This window comes from Tachypleus tridentatus, chromosome 2, assembly GCF_004210375.1.
Source record: "Tachypleus tridentatus isolate NWPU-2018 chromosome 2, ASM421037v1, whole genome shotgun sequence".
NCBI classification, from domain to species: Eukaryota; Metazoa; Arthropoda; class Merostomata; order Xiphosura; family Limulidae; genus Tachypleus; species Tachypleus tridentatus.
This window is the reverse complement of record NC_134826.1, coordinates 67,273,619-67,293,565: the sequence shown is the minus strand read 5'-3', so window position 1 is coordinate 67,293,565 and position 19,947 is coordinate 67,273,619. Positions and strand designations below refer to the sequence as shown.

Genomic DNA, 19,947 nt, shown 5'->3' with positions numbered 1-19,947 from the left:
TTTTATAGTCTCTTTGATTGTACTTGTCAGAAAATTAGTCGATGGTTTTTATGAACTTGCAGGTTCGACAACAGGTTTTTATATCATGGAAAACAACCATTTTGGGGTGGGATGTAATTCACTTCTGTTTTTTCGGAAGGAGACAACGAGAACTTCAAGAAATAGCTGTTTAAGATGATAGTTAAGCTACAGGAGATGAAATATTTCTCAGTTTAAACTGATAAGTAATAATAAGAGGAATTCTGTTTAAAAGTTTAGTATAACTCTGATTTAAGATGTTTTTTGCTGAGTGTTATTAGCTTTTTCAGTTTGTCTGTCGATTTCGGTAGCTTTATATTCTCTTTGTAACATGGTTTGTTTCAGATCCTTGGTCTGTTTCCTGTATTCTGTTTCATCTGAGCGTGTTGACTTTATTACAAGAGCTTGACTGCAGGTAATATTTCGTTTAATACGAAAGGGGTGACAGTTTTATAGGGAAGGTATTGTGATGGTCCGTCTGTAGGTTTATAGGGAAGGTATTGTGGTGGTCCGTCTGTAGGTTTATAGGGAAGGTATTGTGGTGGTCCGTCTGTAGGTTTTTAGGGAAGGTATTGTGGTGGTCCGTCTGTAGGTTTATAGGGAAGGTATTGTGGTGGTCCGTCTGTAGGTTTATAGGGAAGGTATTGTGGTGGTCCGTCTGTAGGTTTTTAGTAGAAGTCAATGTGTAAAATTCCGTCTTTTAGAAAATCTGTGACGTCAAGAAAGTTAATCTAGGTAGGTGAGTAATCACAGATAAATTTGATTGGTTTGTGTGTTTGTTTGTATTTTGGAATTTCGCGCAAAACTACAGGAGGGTTATCTGCGCTAGCCGTCCTTATTTAGCAATGTAAGACTAGAGGGAAGGCAACTAGTCGTCACCACCCACCGCTAACTCTTTGGCTACTCCTTTACCACCGAATAGTAAGATTGACCATAACATTATAACGCTCCCAAGGCTGAAAGGGAGAGCATATTTTGATGTGATGGGGATTCAAATCCGCGACACTCAGATTACGAGTCGAGTGCCTTAACCACCTGGCCATGCCGGGCTAATCAATCAAATTAAATAATAGAATTATTTTTACAAAAAACTTTGAGACAGTTTATGCTTTAACGTGAAAATTAGTAAACATTCTTCGTTGAAATTATTTTATAAACTTAGAGATGAAAGCTCGAAGAATATGGCTAAAACTCGGGGTTTGATCCCTGACGTGGACATAGCACAGATAAGCCTTCTGTACAGCTAGCTTTGCGTTTAAACAAGACTAAAACATAAATAAAACCTAGAGGAAGTACTCAGTAGAACGTACACCTCTGCCAGGCAGCGTCGATCATATTATTAACAAAAAAATGTGTCTGTATGTCCGCCGTTATAAGAGAATAATTCTTATTAGGACATTGAGAAATAATATTCTGCACATATCCACTAAGTTTCATCAGACCTAATAATTTCTGACTGAGTTATAGAGCAAAAATAGTGTGAAAATCAATGTGCTAACAGATAGGATTTTTTTATTTGCGTTACCTCACTGTAAACTTGGCGTTTGACCTTCCAAAAACTAATCACATTTATGTTGGTTCATAGTCCAAATGTATACCAACTTTCGTCTAAATCCATTAAGCCGTTTCCGAGACATCTTGCTAACAAACACACATAGGGGTGTAAACATAACCTCCGTCACCTCCAGAAGCGTATAATCTAGGAGGACCTGTGGCGATTGCATGACAAAACAGTTTCTAGACAGTTGTATACGGTGTTCAGAGGTTTATTTGTTGTGTGTGAAATGTTCTTTCTTTTCTTTTCTTTTTTTTTGTACATTATCGAAGCAGTTTACTGTTACTAACACATCATAATCACGTGTGTAATAATAGCTAATTACTAACCAGAAGTGATCATTGGCTTATGCGATGTTTTCGTTGTCTTGACCTTCACAGTTAATTGAAGGAAATACAAATAACATTTGAAGGACACACAAGGAACATGAAACGTGTTCTCAAAGCTGAGCACCAACGTATTTTGCCGCTGTTTGTGTTTGTTGTTCAACGCAGAGTTCCACAATGAGCTGTGTGTGCTATGCTCATTACGGGCATCAAAACACAGTTTTTAGCGCTATAAGCCCACAGACGTGCCCATGAGAGCCACTAAGACAGAGATGATCCCTCAAAAAGTCATTCGAATAACGGAAAAGGCAGTGAACCTTTAATTGGGTACCTGTAATAATTATGTTGGACTGTAGCGTGGAGCCAACAGCGAATTTTCAATGAGGTTCCTGTAATAAATATGTTGGACTCTAGCGTGGAGCCAACAGCGAATTTTCAATGAGGTTCCTGTAATAAGTATATTGGACTGTAGCGTGGAGCCAACAGAGAATTTTTAATAAGATTACTGTAACAAGTATGATGGACTGTAGTTAGGAGCCGAGGACACTTAATTACCGTCAAAATAAAATCACGCTCCGCACTTCTGTATCGTGTGTGCGTTACAAGTGTGAGGGTCAAATCCCATTATTAAGTCTGAAAAAGAGTATTACAAGAGTTAGTAATGCTAACTACATGCTTCCCTCCAGACTACTATTTCAAAGTCCCCAGATGGGACAGAGGTGAGTCTGCAAATTTGCAACGTTAAAATCAAAGGTTTGATTCCCCTCGGTGGACACAGCAGATGGCCAATGTGGCTTTGTTCTAACAAAGCACACATGAGCACATTATTTCAAAGTTAGGAACAACTAGTACAGGTAGCATTCAAGTAACTTTGTGCGAAGTCCAACAAAACATATAAATAAGTGTCATATATCTTTTATTATTCGTAACACTTTGCAATACCAGAGTTACTAAACACATAATAACATGAACTGCGACGTAGCCTCAAAAATCATCAAAGAATATTTTTTGAACCAAAGTCTGAATTCTTAAACATAACGCAACCCGTTATAAACAGAAAAATAAAAATAAAGAGAGGAAACTAAAAATCGTGACGGACATAACCGGAACATTAGAAATCCAATAACGTTTCGAGATTTGTCCACAGTTTAGTCGGTTTCTTTCCATGCTTTTACTTGTTACGGTTCTGATAAATATAAATATCAAAGTCATACAGTTCTATTACAAAATTATAAGTTTTTACCGTAATGCTTTATCACAGATAATGTTGCATTTCAAAATGGCATATGTCATATACTTAGAAAAAAATATGTCCATGTTGCCCAACCTTTTAAAACGGAACAAGTTATAGTTTGTTTGTAGTTGAGTACAAAGTTACTCAGTGGACTTTTTACTGTTCTCTGCCCACCATAGGTATCGAATCTTGATTTCCAGCCTGGGGGACACGAGTTATAGAAGTGTATCTTTCTTTCACGAAAAATAAAACATTAATGACCACTTTGTATTCACTTTTATAAATCTGTTGTTTATATTCATGTCTTACTGTGGATCTGTGAGTTCGATGTTCGTGTCCCCTTACTGCAATATATATATTGAGCAAATACATTGAAATTAAGTTAAATAAGTAAACAAGATCACTGCGTTAAAAACAGCAAATCTCAACCTCTGATTAATTATATTATAACCATAATTTTAAGTCAAAACAAAACGCATTAAAATTAAACAAAATACGCTACATTTTTTAAAAAAATCGATCCTAGGGTACAAGCTACAACGTGGGATTATATAGATGTATCCTAAGTTTAGGAGGTTACTGAGAAAGTCGGACCCACATTGCGGTAGGGATACACCGTCTAAGTCTTAACCTTCAATTCGCCAGTCTCACATAAGATACTTATTCTTATTTTAACTTTGGAGAGCAGTCACCTTCCCACAGCTGTCTGCAAGTAGTGAAGGGTGATATAGATGTGGGCTTGAGCACGCACATCTCGCTCTCCTAATTTCTAATCTAATTGTGTCTATTTCTTATGTGAGACTACGAATTGGAAGTTAAGACTGACAGACGGTGTATCCCTACCGCAATGTGGATCCTACTTCTTCAGTCACCTCCAAAACCTACAATACATTTTATAACCCCACGTTGTAACTTGTACCCCAGAACCTTTTCTTAATGCGGCGTATTTTGTTTAACTTTAATGTGTTTTGTTTTGGTTTTAAAAATTATGATTATAATATATAACAATCATGCTCCGCGCTTTGGAGCCTTGGGTTTGTTTTAAAAAGTGACAGCGGGCTCTTCTGACTAGCTGCCATCACTATAATTTACCAGTTTAAAACTAGGGACGGCACTTGAATAGCTTTGCACGAAAAGAATATTATTTAGTCAAAAGTAACGTTATTTTTTTAATCTTACGTATCTTGTCCACTGCATAATTTAGAAGAGTAGATTAGTAGCAGCAATACCACGCATTCTTCAAATATTTATAAAAATGTAGATTATAGGTGACCAAGAATGAACAACATCATACATATAATTTGGTTGTGAGTTATGCTTTCATTTTCACGTTCGAATTCACTACTATTTTTGTTATATACAAGTTTGATTTTTTTAAATAAACGTTGCAACAGTTTTTCACTTTATATAGCATAAGTTTTCTCAGAAACATCTTATTGAAAATAACAATCTCTTCCTTTACCGTTTCTTATAAGTTTGTAATAGTTTACAAAGAAACTAAGTTCGTTGCAAGAAACGAACCTACTATTTCTATTGATTGGTCAAGTGACGAAGTAGATCAGTAACGTCGCCGCAAATGCCGATATCATTAGGAAACACAATAGACCAGTCGTGCTGATTCTACTCGGATTCTTGAAACAAGTGAGAAGCGCCTCCTAGAAAATTAAACATGAAAAATAAAAGCTTAGTTCGGTTTACATCATTAAAAAAAAAGTTTAAAAATATTACAATTTGTTGCAAATCTACAAAAGCGGCAAAAACAAGAGGTTATTAATGTTTCGGGTGGAAATACTGTTTAGAAATGTCTTGAAAAAGTAAAAACCGCAACCAAACGATTAACTAACAACACAAAGGCAAATGATAACAAACTGATTGTGAGGTTTTAAAAGTCAACTAGCGACGTGAGATCTAAAATCCGAGGGAGCTGCCCTGCCCAACAGAGTTGCGGGTTTAATTCTCATATAGTCAATTTTTCTATCTATTTAGAAGGTGTCTAATAAATCTGACATTCAACAGCTTCCGTTATTTAAAACTTGTTAGGTATAAGTCACTTTTTCTGCCGATCTTAACAACCAACTAAGCGGAATTGAAATTTTATGTGTTCAGTTGTTTAAATGAAAAGCTTTCGAGTGAGGTATGGTCTGAAATATTCTGTCTGGCCTCTGTTTTTAATCCATTAAGAGAATATGAAGAATCATGGGGTGACGTGTCCCCTTCCAAGAAGTTTCGCGCTTGAAAACAATTCTCAATTCTAGCCATGATGGCAATAAATAAATTGTAGACTTTTAAAAACCGACTGTCACAGCTCGAGAATCTTGACAAATATTTCTTCATAAACAACTAAGTGAGACTCGAACCAGGTAGCTTTGCTTGCTGAAACATTTGTAGTAAAAATACTTCAAGATTGTCCGTCTGCTAGTCCTGTATGAAATTCACTTGTTTAACTTCAAGCATAAACGTGGCTGATCCAGAAGTTGAAATAGCAAAATTCCTGATTCGTTCCTGTTTATATTTACCAAAACTAAGCTATGCTGGCTAATACATAGGTTTCCAGATCCCTTTCTGTTTATGTTTACTAAAACTAAGCTATGCTGGCTAATACATAGGTTTCCGGATCCCTTTCTGTTTGTGTTTGTCAAAACTAAGCTATGCTGGCTAATACATAGGTTTCTGGATCCCTTTCTGTTTATGTTTCCAAAACTAAGCTATGCTGACTGATACACAGGTTTCTGAATCGCAGTTATAACAGCTCACGGAGTCATTAACAGTTGCGTTTCTAAACCTGAAAGTATTGAGACGAAAGTCTTTTAATTCATACGTTCATCCTCTAATGCCTTGTTAACTGAAGGCTACAAGTACCCTAAATTTAAAAAATTGCTTTTTTTTTATCCTACTCTAAACATGCTAATGTGTTTTCCACAGTGATGTGCTACAATTGTATATCGAACTGTTTTTATAAAAACTCCAATCTTGTTTTAATAACAAAAATCTAGGTTAAACCTTACGCTAGACTAGCACTCCATCATCAGTGGGGTGGATCTTTTTCTGGATGTTTCCAGGATGTATTTCCCTCATATCAGGGGGAACACTTCCCATACTAATTATCGCCCTTTGAATGCAACTCTTCTCATTTGAGGTATGAGTGCTGTTTATAGTTTAAAAAATGGTAACCTTACCCTCCCACAAAAAATATTGCTGTGAGTGTATCTCACCTTACGTGAGAAGGCAAACCACTTTCACATCACCAGTATGATTTTAAGTCAAGAGTGTTTGTGTGTGTGTGTTTTTTTTTTTTCTTATAGCAAAGCCACATTGGGCTATCTGCTGAGCCCACCGAAGGGAATCGAGCTCCTGGTTTTAGCGTTGTAAATCCGGAGACTTACCGTTGTACCAGCGTGGGACTTAAGTCAGGCAATATTTAAGTTGTATCAACTGAGAAGTTAACAGATATAATATATCAAACAAATGCGTAAACCATTGAAATTATCACCTATGACAATCTGTCAGATTCAAGAGTGTGTATTAACAAACCAGATGGTACCGAATTTCAGGGACAGTACGCCGTGGTGGAAGAGTGTCCCCTCGATAACAACTACTAATTCAAAATGAAATTCGCGCAAATGTCCATTAAATTGGTACTTTTTTTTTCAGGTATCAGTTTCATATAACAATGAACTGAATCTCAAAAATCTTTCGTTAGAGGGAAAGTTTTAAATTTAAAATTTACCCTTTCCCTCAATAACACGTCCCAAACTCTGATTGAACTTATCTATTCCTTTTATAATAGTAAGTTAATTACTGTAAAAGAAAGAGAGAGAAAATTAAATCCATGTATAAGATCTACCTATACAAGAAATGTAATTTAACCTTCGCAGTCGTGTTAAATTATTGGGTTGCTAATTTCAGGAAAGTTCTAGGTCGAACAAAGTTTCATCTCATTCCTCACGTTTCAATAGATCAGTTAGAAATATTCATCACGTACCAGTTCACGTGCATCAACCTAACGCCCCCTTTACACGAGCCAGAGAAGTTGATATAGAAGTGAATAAATCTGTCCTGTAATTTATTAGCTGTGGTTTCAAGCATATATTTTCATAATTCATCTAAAGTCATACATTTCTTGTTCACGGGTTTCTTTCTTGTGTACCGCTTTCAAACTATTACATTTTTAGACCATTGATTCCCAAACTTTATTCACTAACGACGCCCCCTGCTGCCATATGAGATATTTCTTTTTGCATAACTTTTAAAATATTTAAAATTAATTTTTGTTTCATGAAATTTTCGCGACATATAGTTTGGAAACCACTGTTTTTGACGGTCACTGTATGGCAAACTGACAATGTGTGATTAAAATAAACAGATAAAGTAATAAAATGGTCAGAGAAGAAATAAACGTCCTTGAACCAAAAACTGGACACTTCGTACAGACATGGACTTCTTCCTTTAATTAAGACAAATAAACTGAAACACTATACCGGAAGGAATTCAAGAAAAAAAAAAGTTATAAATTATGCCATGCCTTGCCACGTGTTACTCAAACACCCACGCATGCTCATTTGTATTGGTATTTAGTATTTTCAACCTAGGTGGTACTTTACGTGACACATGAACTAAATAGCTGGGTCAGAGACCCCGAGGTTCAGGAATTGTTGTCCCGAACGTAGACCTGTCGATCAGAGTTTAACTTTCGTAGTTATGTCACCCCTACAGCTATCGACGTTTAAACCTCGGACCTTGTAATACGCAACCATGCTTACTGACCACTAGGCCTCGGACAGCCTGGCCCTTTCTATTGACATGACATTTTCATATGCTGTACTTAAAACAATATACTTCGAAAAATACAAGGAAGACACTCCGCCGGGAGAAGCATTATGATTTGGTTATAATCGATCCAGCAATTTACCAGTTATAAGTGGACATAAACATACAAACAGAACTTTGTTAAATAGTGGTTATAGATTATAACCACGAATAAATATCTATTCTTTATTAAATTACGCCCCTCCTCTCCCACACACATACTCACCCACAACCTTCGTGTAGGGTTAGACAATAAATAGTGTCGACTGTATCCTCCTGACGACAAGGCATGTTAATATTCATTTTAACATTTAGCTTTCAGTTGCATGCGTTTTCATTTTTAATCTGCTGTGAAAAAAATAAGCTCTCTTTGTTATTTGTAATGAAGTTATAAACAAACATTATTCAGTTCTGACAGCAAGACATGACGCTTGTTCATTCGATCAGGAGAAAAAAGAAAACCAAAAAAGCCCTCTGAAAACTATTACAGGTCTTACACAAAAGTAAATTATTTTCTGAGAACTGTAAACACAGACCCCTTAAAATATTACACGCAGGAAGTAATCCAAGGCAAGGGAATGCACAGATAGGGTAGAGAGTATTTTTATTTTGGCACTAGTAACGAGAGTACGTGGCTAGCCAACCCCTAATGAACGATTTTTCTGTAGCTTTAGTTTCAGTCACGTAATATAACCAACGCGTCATTTTTATCTTAACAGGATAACTCACGATGTGTTTTTTTTTCTAGATAGTTGTCCTGTTTGTGAACGAAATTCATTGTAATACGTAATAAGTTTTTAGATTATTTCGTTTCCTTCGCGAACAAATAAAAATATGTTAATTGCTTCTCATTTACACCGATATTATATTTTTAAAAAATCATACGAGAGTGCGCAGTCGTAAGGAATGAGTTTACCACGGCAGCTTGTGTTGTGTTTTCTAATTTTTTCTATCATTCTAAGTATAAAATATAATTGTTAATGGACACTTCAACAAATGTTACACTAAGACTGACAGAGTGACATTCCGACTTAAGCAATGCTATGATTAATTTTTAATTTGTGTCTATTCACAGTTGTTTTACCTCACTTTAGCCTCCAAGTGTTGTCCATTCTGTTCATCTGGATGAAATTTCAAGAGGAAATAAATAAAAAAAAGTACATCATAATTTGGCGCCCTAGCGGCGAAATAAAACTTGGTATGAACACCTTACACTGATATGATTATGGCGTGGTTCGCTTGTTATTAAGCGCAAACTATATAATGGACTATTTGTGCTCTGTCCACCACAGCGTAATAAGCCTGCAGGCTTACTGGCCAGCCAGTCGATGAGGAAGAGCGAGACATTAACACAATAAGACGAGAACTAACAATAACAGCGAGAACTACTGTCCAATGAGCTAGCTTCTTATTCAAAGGTAAGGACCTCGTTTGTTCTAGTATGTAGCCTGTGTGAAGACGGGTGGCGTTGACTTTCTGCCTTCCACCTGATTCGACGATGAGGGCTTCAAACCTGTATATTTAATACATGCGCACATAATGTGTCTTTTAGTTTCAAAATACCAGTGACGTTTGTTCTTCTGACGGCTAATTGCTATTTTAGTTAAACATTGATATTACTTTGTCTAATTATTTAAAGAAACAAACACTAGAAATAAAACATAAAAATCGTTTAGTACACGAAGCTCAGGAGCAGAAACAGAGTCTCTGAAATCAAGAGGTTTACAAATAAAGCATCAGTGCCCATGTGTATTCTACACGATACAAAACCCACAGAGTACCAGTGCCTAGTATATCATGCAGATACACTGAGTACCAGCACTCTCTGAGTTATATATCATGCATAATATACTAGGTACTGGCACTTCGTGGATTGCATATCATACATGACATACTACGCACCAGTACCTAGTGTATCGTGTATGATATATAACCCAGAGAGCGCTATTGCCTAGTATATCATCTATGATACGTAACCCACAAAGTACCAGTATCTAGTGTATCGTACGTGATACATAACCCATAGAGTACCAGTACCTAGTGTATCGTGTATGATACATAACCCACAGAATACCAGTACCTAATGTATCGTGCACGATACGTTACCCACAAAGTATCAATGCCTAGTATATAATGTATAACACGTAACAAGCAGATACTACATTTTACCCAATAATACATTTTAATATTTTGTATTAGCAGTATTATAGTCTGCCAGTAGCTCAGCGATAAATCTGACAGCTGGTGACGCTAATAATTTGGTTTTAGTACTCGTGGTGAGTACAGCACAGATAGCCCGTTGTGTAGCTTTGCTCTTTACAATAAATAAAGTATTTCGTTCACCATGACACTTAGTCTACATTGGCGCATGCGCGGTTAGGTAAGTTCATCTGTTCATAACAGTATATATGCTGTGTAGAATGATCACATTATTTCTTACTTGAACGCGTTGTTTGGTGTAATGTTTAATTTTTTATGGTCGCTGATTCGACTTGGTTATTTTTTATAGCCAGGTAAAACACTACTTGTAAACAAACGCGTAGTGAAAACTGCGTTAAAACTAACATGAATCGAGGTAGAGGTATGGAGTTTGGAAGAGAAAACAAACTCTCGAGAAAAATGTTTTCTGTTTAGTACGCACAAAGAGATAGTTGTATTTTTACATTAAACCAGCTAAGTATCAACGTTATGTTCGAAGCCAAGACTAGTCAAACGTTACGTATTCATGACTGAAAAATGTTTGGATATAGACAATTGAAATGTTAAAAATGAAAAAAATAAAAATAAAAAAACTCATTAAGTTATTACAACATCCTTAGTGGTTTGTCATAATTCAATAAGGATTTTGATGATAAACTGTTAGTACAATGCAGATACGTTAAAGTAGGTTTAACGTCTCGAGACTTATTTTTCAATTTCCAGCACAGATATTTAAACTGTCCTTGTCATATAGAAACTTTTATGGCGACATGGTACTGTTAAAATACATAGTTTTATCCTAGCTAAAACAAAGCTCAGGTTTCATGAAGACAACAGCTTGTTAACATTGAATATTGTTTTTTTCGTTGTACTCACGTACGATCCCAATTAGTATGTGGGAGACTGAAAGACATCTTTGATGTTAGAACTGTAGTTGATATTAGGCCAGTCGCGTGAATATCTTGTAGTTCTACGACTCTTATTGCGAGAGAAAGAATTTGTTTGTTTGTTTTTCGAATTCCGAGCAAAGCTACACGAGGGCTATCTGCGCTAGCCGTCCTTAATTTAGCAGGGTAAGACTAAAGGAAAGGCAGCTAGTTATCACCACCCACCGCCAACTTTTGGGCTACTCTTTTACCAATAAATTGTGGGATTGACCGTCATATTATAACACCTCCACAGCTAAAAGGGCGAGCATGTTGGTTTGTCGAGAGTGTCGTTTGTCGAATACTATATAATTTTATAGATTTTTAACTAACGAATTTCCGATAATTTAAACACAACATTTGTTTATCAAAACTTGACACGGTTAAAGATGGCGGCTACACTGGGTTCAGTTCTTCCATATAATTTGATTTTCCCGTGGCCTGGCATGGCCAAGCGCGTAAGGCATGCGACTCGTAATCCGAGGGTCGCGGGTTCGCGCCCGCGTCGCGCTAAACATGCTCGCCCTCCCAGCCGTGGGAGTATATAATGTGACGGTCAATCCCACTATTCGTTGGTAAAAGAGTAGCCCAAGAGCTGGCGGTGGGTGGTGATGACTAGCTGCCTTCCCTCTAGTCTTACACTTCTAAATTAGGGACGGCTAGCACAGATAGCCCTCGAGTAGCTTTGTGCGAAATTCCAAAACAAACAAACAAACAAACGATTTTCCCGTATCTAACATTTTAAATACATTATATATTTTTCATTTTCTCTTTTTTTCCGGATTGTAAACATATATAGTCTGTTTTTGTGCCAAAAAAAATTAATCCTGAAAGTAATTATAATATCTATTTTTACCTACTGTATAATCGCATACATAATAAGTAATAAAGAAGTTTCCTGAGGGAACATATCTCTAACATATTATTTTAAAAATAAGTAATTATTACTCATTAGGTTCTTATTCCTCAGTTATAAGAATAATCAGTTTGAAACTTATAATAGAAGAAGAACTTAGGGCTCGGCATGGCCAAGCGTGTAAGGCGTGCGACTCGTAATCCGCGGGTCGCGCCCGCGTCGCACCAAACATGCTCTCCCTTTCAGCCGTGAGGGCGTATAATGTGACGGTCAATCCCACTTTTCGTTGGTAAAAGAGTAGCCCAAGAGTTGGCGGTGGGTGGTGATGACTAGCTGCCTTCCCTCTAGTCTTACACTGCTAAATTAGGGACGGCTAGCACAGATAGCCCTCGAGTAGCTTTGTGCGAAATTCCAAACAAACAAGAAGAACTTAGTGAAGTTATGGTTATTTACACGAGATGACAAATCATGCAAATTTCACCATTACATTCCCCTTCTAGTTTTACCTACTGTATAATCGCCTACATAATAAGTAATAAAATTTTCGAGGGTTAACATATTAGTTAAAATAGTCATATATGTTTTATTTTTCTTTTATGACAGGCACTCAGCTGTCATCTAAGGGTCGCGGGCTCGAATCCCCGTCACACCAAACATGCTCTCCCTTTCAGCTGTGAGGGCGTTATAAAGTTACGATCAATCACACTAAAAGAGTAGCCCAAGAGTTGGAGGTGGATGGTGATGACTAGCTGTCTTCCCTCTAGTCTTACACCGCTAAATTAGGAACGGCTAGCGCAGATAGCCCTGGTGTAGCTTTGCGCGAAATTCCAATACAAACAAACAAACAATTCTTTTATGACAAATGCTTCTCTTCACAGCTAAAAATGTCACATTTAATAGAAAAGTTTATTTGGTCATAAATTCTCTTAACTTGTTCTAGTTAACTCAACACTTACAATAATGATTTGGTTATATTGTGCACGGTAAAGAGAAAATACTTGTACCATGGCTTTTCGCATCTTTCTCTGTCATCATAAATCTAGGTATTGCTAGCTCATTGCAATGGAACTTGCACGAGACGTGACACGATTTGTTAATCCACCACGCTTTCAAGGTTTGCTTAATGCAGCTTTGTTTTCTGGTACTAGCTACTAATAACACTCTTGGTTATTTTACAACGTATGAAAAAACATTTGCTCATATTAGATACATCTATACCATCGTTTGACAAAGTCTGTGTTCGCTTACAACTGAAACCATTAAACTGATTCTTTCTAAATTTGGCGTGTACCCTTAGGAACCTCCAAAGAATGAAATATATAGGTTAGCGTTCGGATCTGACCCTCTCCCCATGTCTTGCATTAAAGGGGAACGTCGGGCAGTATTTGTCACTTGAGGGTTGGAGTTTCGAATTATGTGAGCACACCTTAAAACAGGTGGATTGACGATGAAAAAATAATAAAACAACAACAACAAACAACACATGTTTATACTCCTTATATAGGAGTGGAAATACTTCATCTAAAACTATCGTATATTTTATCAAAATGAAATAATGGTAAAAAATTATGACATTTTCTCCAATTTATTTGTTTGTTTGTTTTCGAATTTCGCACAAAGCTACTCGAGGGCTATCTGTGCTAGCCGTCCCTAATTTAGCAGTGTAAGACTAGAGGGAAGGCAGCTAGTCATCACCACCCACCGCCAACTCTTGGGCTACTCTTTTACCAACGAATAGTGGGATTGACCGTCAAATTATAACGCCCCCACGGCTGGGAGGGCGAGCATGTTTGGCGCGACGCGGGCGCGAAACCGCGACCCTCGGATTACGAGTGGCACGCCTTACGCGCTTGGCCATGCCAGGCCCATTTTCTCCAAAGTTTACGTATAAAGATTTATTAACTTAGACACTTGTTACCATCACAGCAAGCAGATGGTTACAACAGTTAACACGGCTGACTACCTGGTTACCATCACAGCAAGCAGGTGGTGCCAACACTTAACACGGCTGACTACCTGGTTACCATCACACCAAGCAGGTTGTGTCAGCATTTAACACAGCTAACTACATGGTTACTATCACAGCAAGGAGGTGGTTCCAACATTTAACTCGCAGTTGATATGGGGGTCAAGGTATCAGTAGCTACAAGTAACCAGCTGATAGGATAGGAATCGTTGCTGGAAGGTTTTCTGTTTGAGTGACTACTGTATTTAGGCTGTGTACCCGGTGGAACAGCGGATTTACACCTCTAAAATGAGGGGTTCGATTCCCGTCGGTGGGTAGAGCCTGATGTGGCTTTGCTGTAACAACATACATTCACTCAGACTGAAATATGTATAGTCATCTACAGTATTTCATTACATTATTAGGAAAAGCTCAACGTTCAGTTTGATAAAGATAAAACAATATGGTAAATGAGACGAGGTAAAGTCTGTCTAATATGAACTTTATTTATTCAAAAGAAATAGGAGAGAACTACAACGTTCCAGAACTTTTTTATGATGGAACTTGTTCCATTTGTGACAACAAATTAAGTGTTGGTTAGTTTGTCACAACTTAAAGACAAAATAATTTCTGTTCACTTGTATGGAACCTCAGTTTTTTAGTTTTGTATGTCCTCAAGCTGAGCCACCAGAAGTCGATAAGCGAGATCTACACAATGGATCGCCCGTGCTGTGTCCATCTTCTCATTATTGGGTCAGAGAAGGGTGAGGTGACTTAAACACACATAAGGAGCATTAAAGATTTAAGAATCCCTAAAGATATGGGGAGGGAGCTGGCGACAGGAAAGAAAAAAATCACTTGATTGTCCCATCTGCTCTACAAGGTCATTCGCAAAAGGGATACAATTAAAAACGTTTGAATTTTTTTTTCATTTCGGGTTCACTTAGTGATAAAGTATATTTAATTACAGTTTACAGGTTTTTACAGTAAATAAGATCAGTTTTAGAACAGCTACGACCATTATGAAGTAAACAAAGTTTTTACAGTTTGTTTTTTTTACTGAAACGTTCTTTACCGTGAAAAACGTGTACTTGAAAAAGATCGTGGCCGGTGTCCGAAACGTCGCACCCGTTTCGAATTTTTTGCTGACGACTGAAAAGAAGTAATAGAAAATAGCAAGGCTTGGAAAAACTGTGTGAAGAAAGGCAAGAATTTAAAATTAAAACAAAAAAGAAATCAGAGTAACAATTAGAAAATATTCAACAGCTTACATAGCCAACAACAATCCTCACCTGTTCAAACTACAACAGCGTGTGCTTGTTCCAAGTAGAACTACGCAGCCTTACAAGAAAACGCCAAAAAAAGTCACTTTTATTTTAGTCTAATTTGTGGTCTTCAGAGACTTACCGATGTCTGCTATTACTACTACTGTGTCTACTAGGGGTTTCGAAACTTCGTAAAGAGATTATTCGTGAAGACGAGAAAAACCCACTTGTAGAGAAAAAATATATATGTAAAAACAGCTGGTATGAAAAGAGAAAGCTCTATGTAGAAGAGCGAACAACGTTTCGACCTTCTTCGGTCATCGTCAGGTTCACAAAGAAAGAAAGAGGTAACTGACCGATAGCTGACCACATGTTTGAAGGCGGTTGTGTAATTGAGTGTAGGAATGTAGAGGGCGTGCTTAGATGTTAGATTATATTTATTAATATAGGTATAAAGGTGTTCCTTTGTATTGGTTTATTTTGGGCTTGAGTTCTTGTATAAGAAAGGCTTCTTTAATTTTGCGATTGTTTATGTTTGTTTCTTTATTTAATATTTGGGTGTTTTCTATGGTTATGTTGTGTTTATTTGATTTGCAGTGTTCAAAAACGTGTGAAGGTGACTTTTTGTGATCTGTGAATCTGGTTTCCATTTTTCTACTTGTTTCTCCAATATAGGAGTTGTGGCAGTTATCACATTGTGTTTTATAAATAATGTTGGTGTGGTGTTTGTCAGTGTAGTTTTTACACAGTATAGACCTCAGTTTTGTGCCTGGTTTTTGAATAAATTTGGTATTAACTGGAATGTCATATTTTGTTACTAGTTTTTTGCCAAATGTTGGTTATTTTTCTGCTGATGTTGGGAATATATGGTATGCAGCAGTATATGGTTTCGTGATTTTTTAATTCGTGGGATATATTTATTTTTGTTAGTTGATTTTGCTTTCTGTCTAGGTGTGTTCGTATAATGCTTTCTACGGTTTGTGGAGGAAACTTATTGATGTTGATGAAGTATTGTTTTATTTTGTCTGATTCATCGCTAATTTTATCTGGTGAGCATAGTTGTATGGCTGTGTTTATTTGGTTTCTTAGTATGTTGAGTTTTTGTTTTGTTTCATGTGCTGAGTCTTAAGTAATGTATAGTCCAGTATGGGTGGTTTTTCGGTGGATTTCTGTTTTAAATTATGTGTCGGTTCTTGTAATTTTGAGGTTAAGAAATAATATTTGATTGCTTTCTTCTTGTTCACATGTGAAGGTAATGTTGGGATGTATAGAGTTAATGTGATTGAAAAAATTAAGTGTGTGTTCTGTAGATCTGAATCCCGCAATCGTGTCGTCTACATATCAGTACCAGTATAGTGGTGGATGTAATGCTGTGTTAATTGCTTGTGTTTCAACTTGTATCATAAAAATATTGGCTAGAACTGGTCATACTGGGTTGCCCATGCTTAGGTCATTTGTTTCTATATAGTTGTGTTTTTTGAACATGAAGTTTGTTTTCAACATGGTGAATTCTATAAGGGTTGCTAATTGGTTGATGGGAATGTTTATAGTTGGGTTAGGGTCTCGGATATAGAGTTCTAAGGCTATCTTGCAGGCTTCAGTGGTTGGAACTTCTGTAAATATAACATCGAAACTGGCCATTAAAGCTTTATGATTAGGTTGATTAAAGTTGGATTTGAAATCAAAAGAGTCTTTGATGAATGAACTGGTTGATGTTACATATTTGAAGAATGCCCATGCTGTGTATTTACCAAGATTGTAATTAAACGATTCATATGTAGACATTATTGGTCGTAATGGACAATCTGGTTTATGAGGTTTGGGGATGCCGTATATTTGTGGTCTGTGTGAGTCTGTCTTGCGTAGGTAGGAATAAAATGTTTGTGAAATTGTGTTGGCTCTTTTCATTTTTAGTAATATTTTTAGTTGTGTTTCGTGTGTCTTTGTTGGATTTGTGTGTGTTAGTTTAAATTTGTTTGTGTCTGATAGGATGTTTTTCATTTTTTGGATATATTCATTCGTGTTCATTATGACTATAGCGTTTCCTTTATCTGCTTTTAGAATTTTAATGTTTTTTTTCTTGTTTTAGGTTTTCAATGGAATTAATGTCTCTTTTTGTAAGGTTGTTTTTTAGTTTTCTGTTTGTGAAATTATGTTGATGGTTTTGCGAGAAAATTATTTGAAAACATCGTTTAAGATGTTGTTTTTAGGTGTTTCTGGAAAATATAAGTATAAATTTCTATTTTTTTCTGGGGAGTTTGGCTGTGGGAACCTGACGATGACTGAAGAAGGTCGAAACGTTGTTCGCTCTTCTACATAGTGGTTTCTCTACCTATACCAGCCGTTTTTACATATATACGATAAAAATAGGGTTTTTAATTTCATGCAAAACTACACGAGGGCTATCTTCGCTAGCCGTCTCTAATTTAGCAGTGTAAGACTAGAAGGAAGGCAGCTAGTTATCACTACCCATTGCTAACTCTTGGGCTACTCTTTTACCAACAAATAGTGGGATTGAGTATATCATTATAACACTCACAAGGCTGAAAGGGAGAGCATGTTTGATGCGAAAGGTATTCGAACCCGCAACCCTCATATTACGAGTCAAGCTCTCTAACCACCTGGTCAGATAAGAAAAAAGATTGCTTTTTTTTTTCGCAGAAGTGTTTATTGCGACTCATCAACTTTTGTAATCTGTTGCTAACGGAAACTTTCATCTTTTACAGAGTACTAGAAATTCAGAGCCGAACACAAGGTCATTCAATTACAGAGCTTCGTGGGAAACCAGTGTATTAATTCTAGTGAAGATTTTTGTTAACAACTTCCTATTAAATGTACATCTACCTTTGTGTGGTGTAACATAACTTACAGGTAGAAGCAATAAAGCAGTCTTTACCTCATATATGGCAAGATTTACGTAAAAAAACAAACAAACATCGATTCTGGCAAGCTACTCTTGCCAACTGGGAGTCCAAAATGCGAAAATCCCCGCAGGGGGGGATAATGAGCCAACAAACCTTTGTACTGAAGTTATTTTGTAAATTGACATCTACGAAGTTTTTTTAAATTATTTTCTTCAAATATTTGGCAGTTAAATGATGTCACGCCCTCTTTAGTTTCAGTCCGCCGATCCTTTTTCGTTTTGTGTACCGATTGAAATTAAAGCATCGACTGCCAAAGGAAAACTATTACCATATTTTACGTCTTGTAAAATGCACTTTTCCTTTAAAAATATCTTGAAAATTCCCCATGCGTCTTCCAGGACAGAAATGATGGGTCAAAGCAAGAGGTTAGTTTTGAGTCTACCTAAAATGGCCTCTCATACAGATCGTAATCTCATCACTTACCAATTACAAGTATTTTCAATAGCATAAAACATTCAATTTAACTGATATTTTCGATATACTATGAAGAATATGGCGTATTTCACTATATTTACTTAGTAGGTTGAAAAAAGTCAAGGCTGCAACAATGTGTTGGTTGCTGAGTCAAAATACTTTTTTCTTAGAACTGTCTTTCCAAAATTAGGGTGCGTCTTCCACTATGTAGCGTCATACAAGGTATAAAATACGGTATTTTAAGAAAAAAAAATAGGAAGATTTTCTCCTCCCCTACTACCCCCCATAAATATAACGTGCAGGAAATTAGATCCACTCCTGTTTATGTTTAATATTCAAAACACAATACCTACCCATCCTCCTTGTTGAACTATCCATGCTGCACCATTTCCCTCTATGACTGATCCCATTCCTCGCATTAACCCTAACACAAACTCAGGGTGACCCAGGCGTACACAGTCCAGAGCTAAGGCTCCAGCTACACAGTACATCGCCACGATACGACCCCAGGATATCTCAGAACGAATAATTTCGTCCGCTACTTTCTGAAACAAGTGCACCATGGCCGCTTCGTTCGACAGTGACTGTAGACCAACACTGCTAATGACGCTCTGGAATAGTCGGGGGTTTTGTCTCTCTAGAATATCGGCCACCTGCCGCAGCTGGTCGCCCACTTCTACCATCAACGGATCTCCACCGATCTGACTGAGGCTTCGAAGTCGCTGTAGCCCAAGCTTTCTATGGATGACCCCAAACGAGCGCAACTTGTTTCTCAGAAATCGACAGCAAAGAGTTTCGGCCTGGGAGACCACTTCGTCTTGGGATGCCGCCACCCGCCATCCGATTGTCGTCGAGAAACGGCGCGTGACTAGACTCAATTTCTGCAGTCGAACTCCCGAGACCTGTGCTTCCCGTGCCATCTCCGCTGCTGCCGCATAACCTGACAGCGAAGGTCGACGGAAAACGACGGGGAGGCTGTGTTTTCTCGGACGTAAACTTGTTGAAGGTTGTCCCGATCCACAGCGTGCTAAAAGATCATTTCCCGTTAATGTTGACATGTCGCTCAAACCCTTCAAAACTGGATGGACAGCGCCAGTGGTGAGTTCATTCAACGTTAACCACTGCATTGAGTGTCATTTCATGTGCGGTTGAGGATCTACTATCAAGGCCTCGGCTAGCAAGAAAGACAACACGTGCACCACGAGGCTCCTACATGACGATTCGGCCTCGCGCATTATTCTCAGCAGATATCGAAAACACTAATTTCAAAGTCAGCGACATCTGAACCGTTATGGAATCAACGACCATTAATCTAACACGTTGTACACTTAGCGCATCCTCGTAACATTGGACTAGTTCTGTAGAAAAAAAACAACATATTATACACCAAAAACTTCAGAAAAAATAATTTTGCGTTAATTCATTTTAAAAACTCTTATCTCCTTTTATAGTAATTGTTATATATTATCATCTGCTTAA

The 19,947-nt window shown here is 37.2% G+C and overlaps 1 protein-coding gene across 1 annotated transcript; it reads right to left on the bottom strand.

Annotated features, from left to right (window-relative positions):
- Positions 1-490: 490 nt before the first annotated feature.
- On the bottom strand, positions 491-19,711 carry LOC143244092 (bcl-2-related ovarian killer protein homolog B-like). The gene is made up of 2 exons (XM_076488151.1): positions 18,822-19,711; positions 491-4,788 (listed from the first exon to the last, which is right to left on the bottom strand). The coding sequence occupies exons 1-2, from the start codon at positions 19,593-19,595 to the stop codon at positions 4,675-4,677; spliced, it is 888 nt and encodes a 295-aa protein (XP_076344266.1). The 5' UTR covers positions 19,596-19,711; the 3' UTR covers positions 491-4,674.
- Positions 19,712-19,947: the final 236 nt, after the last annotated feature.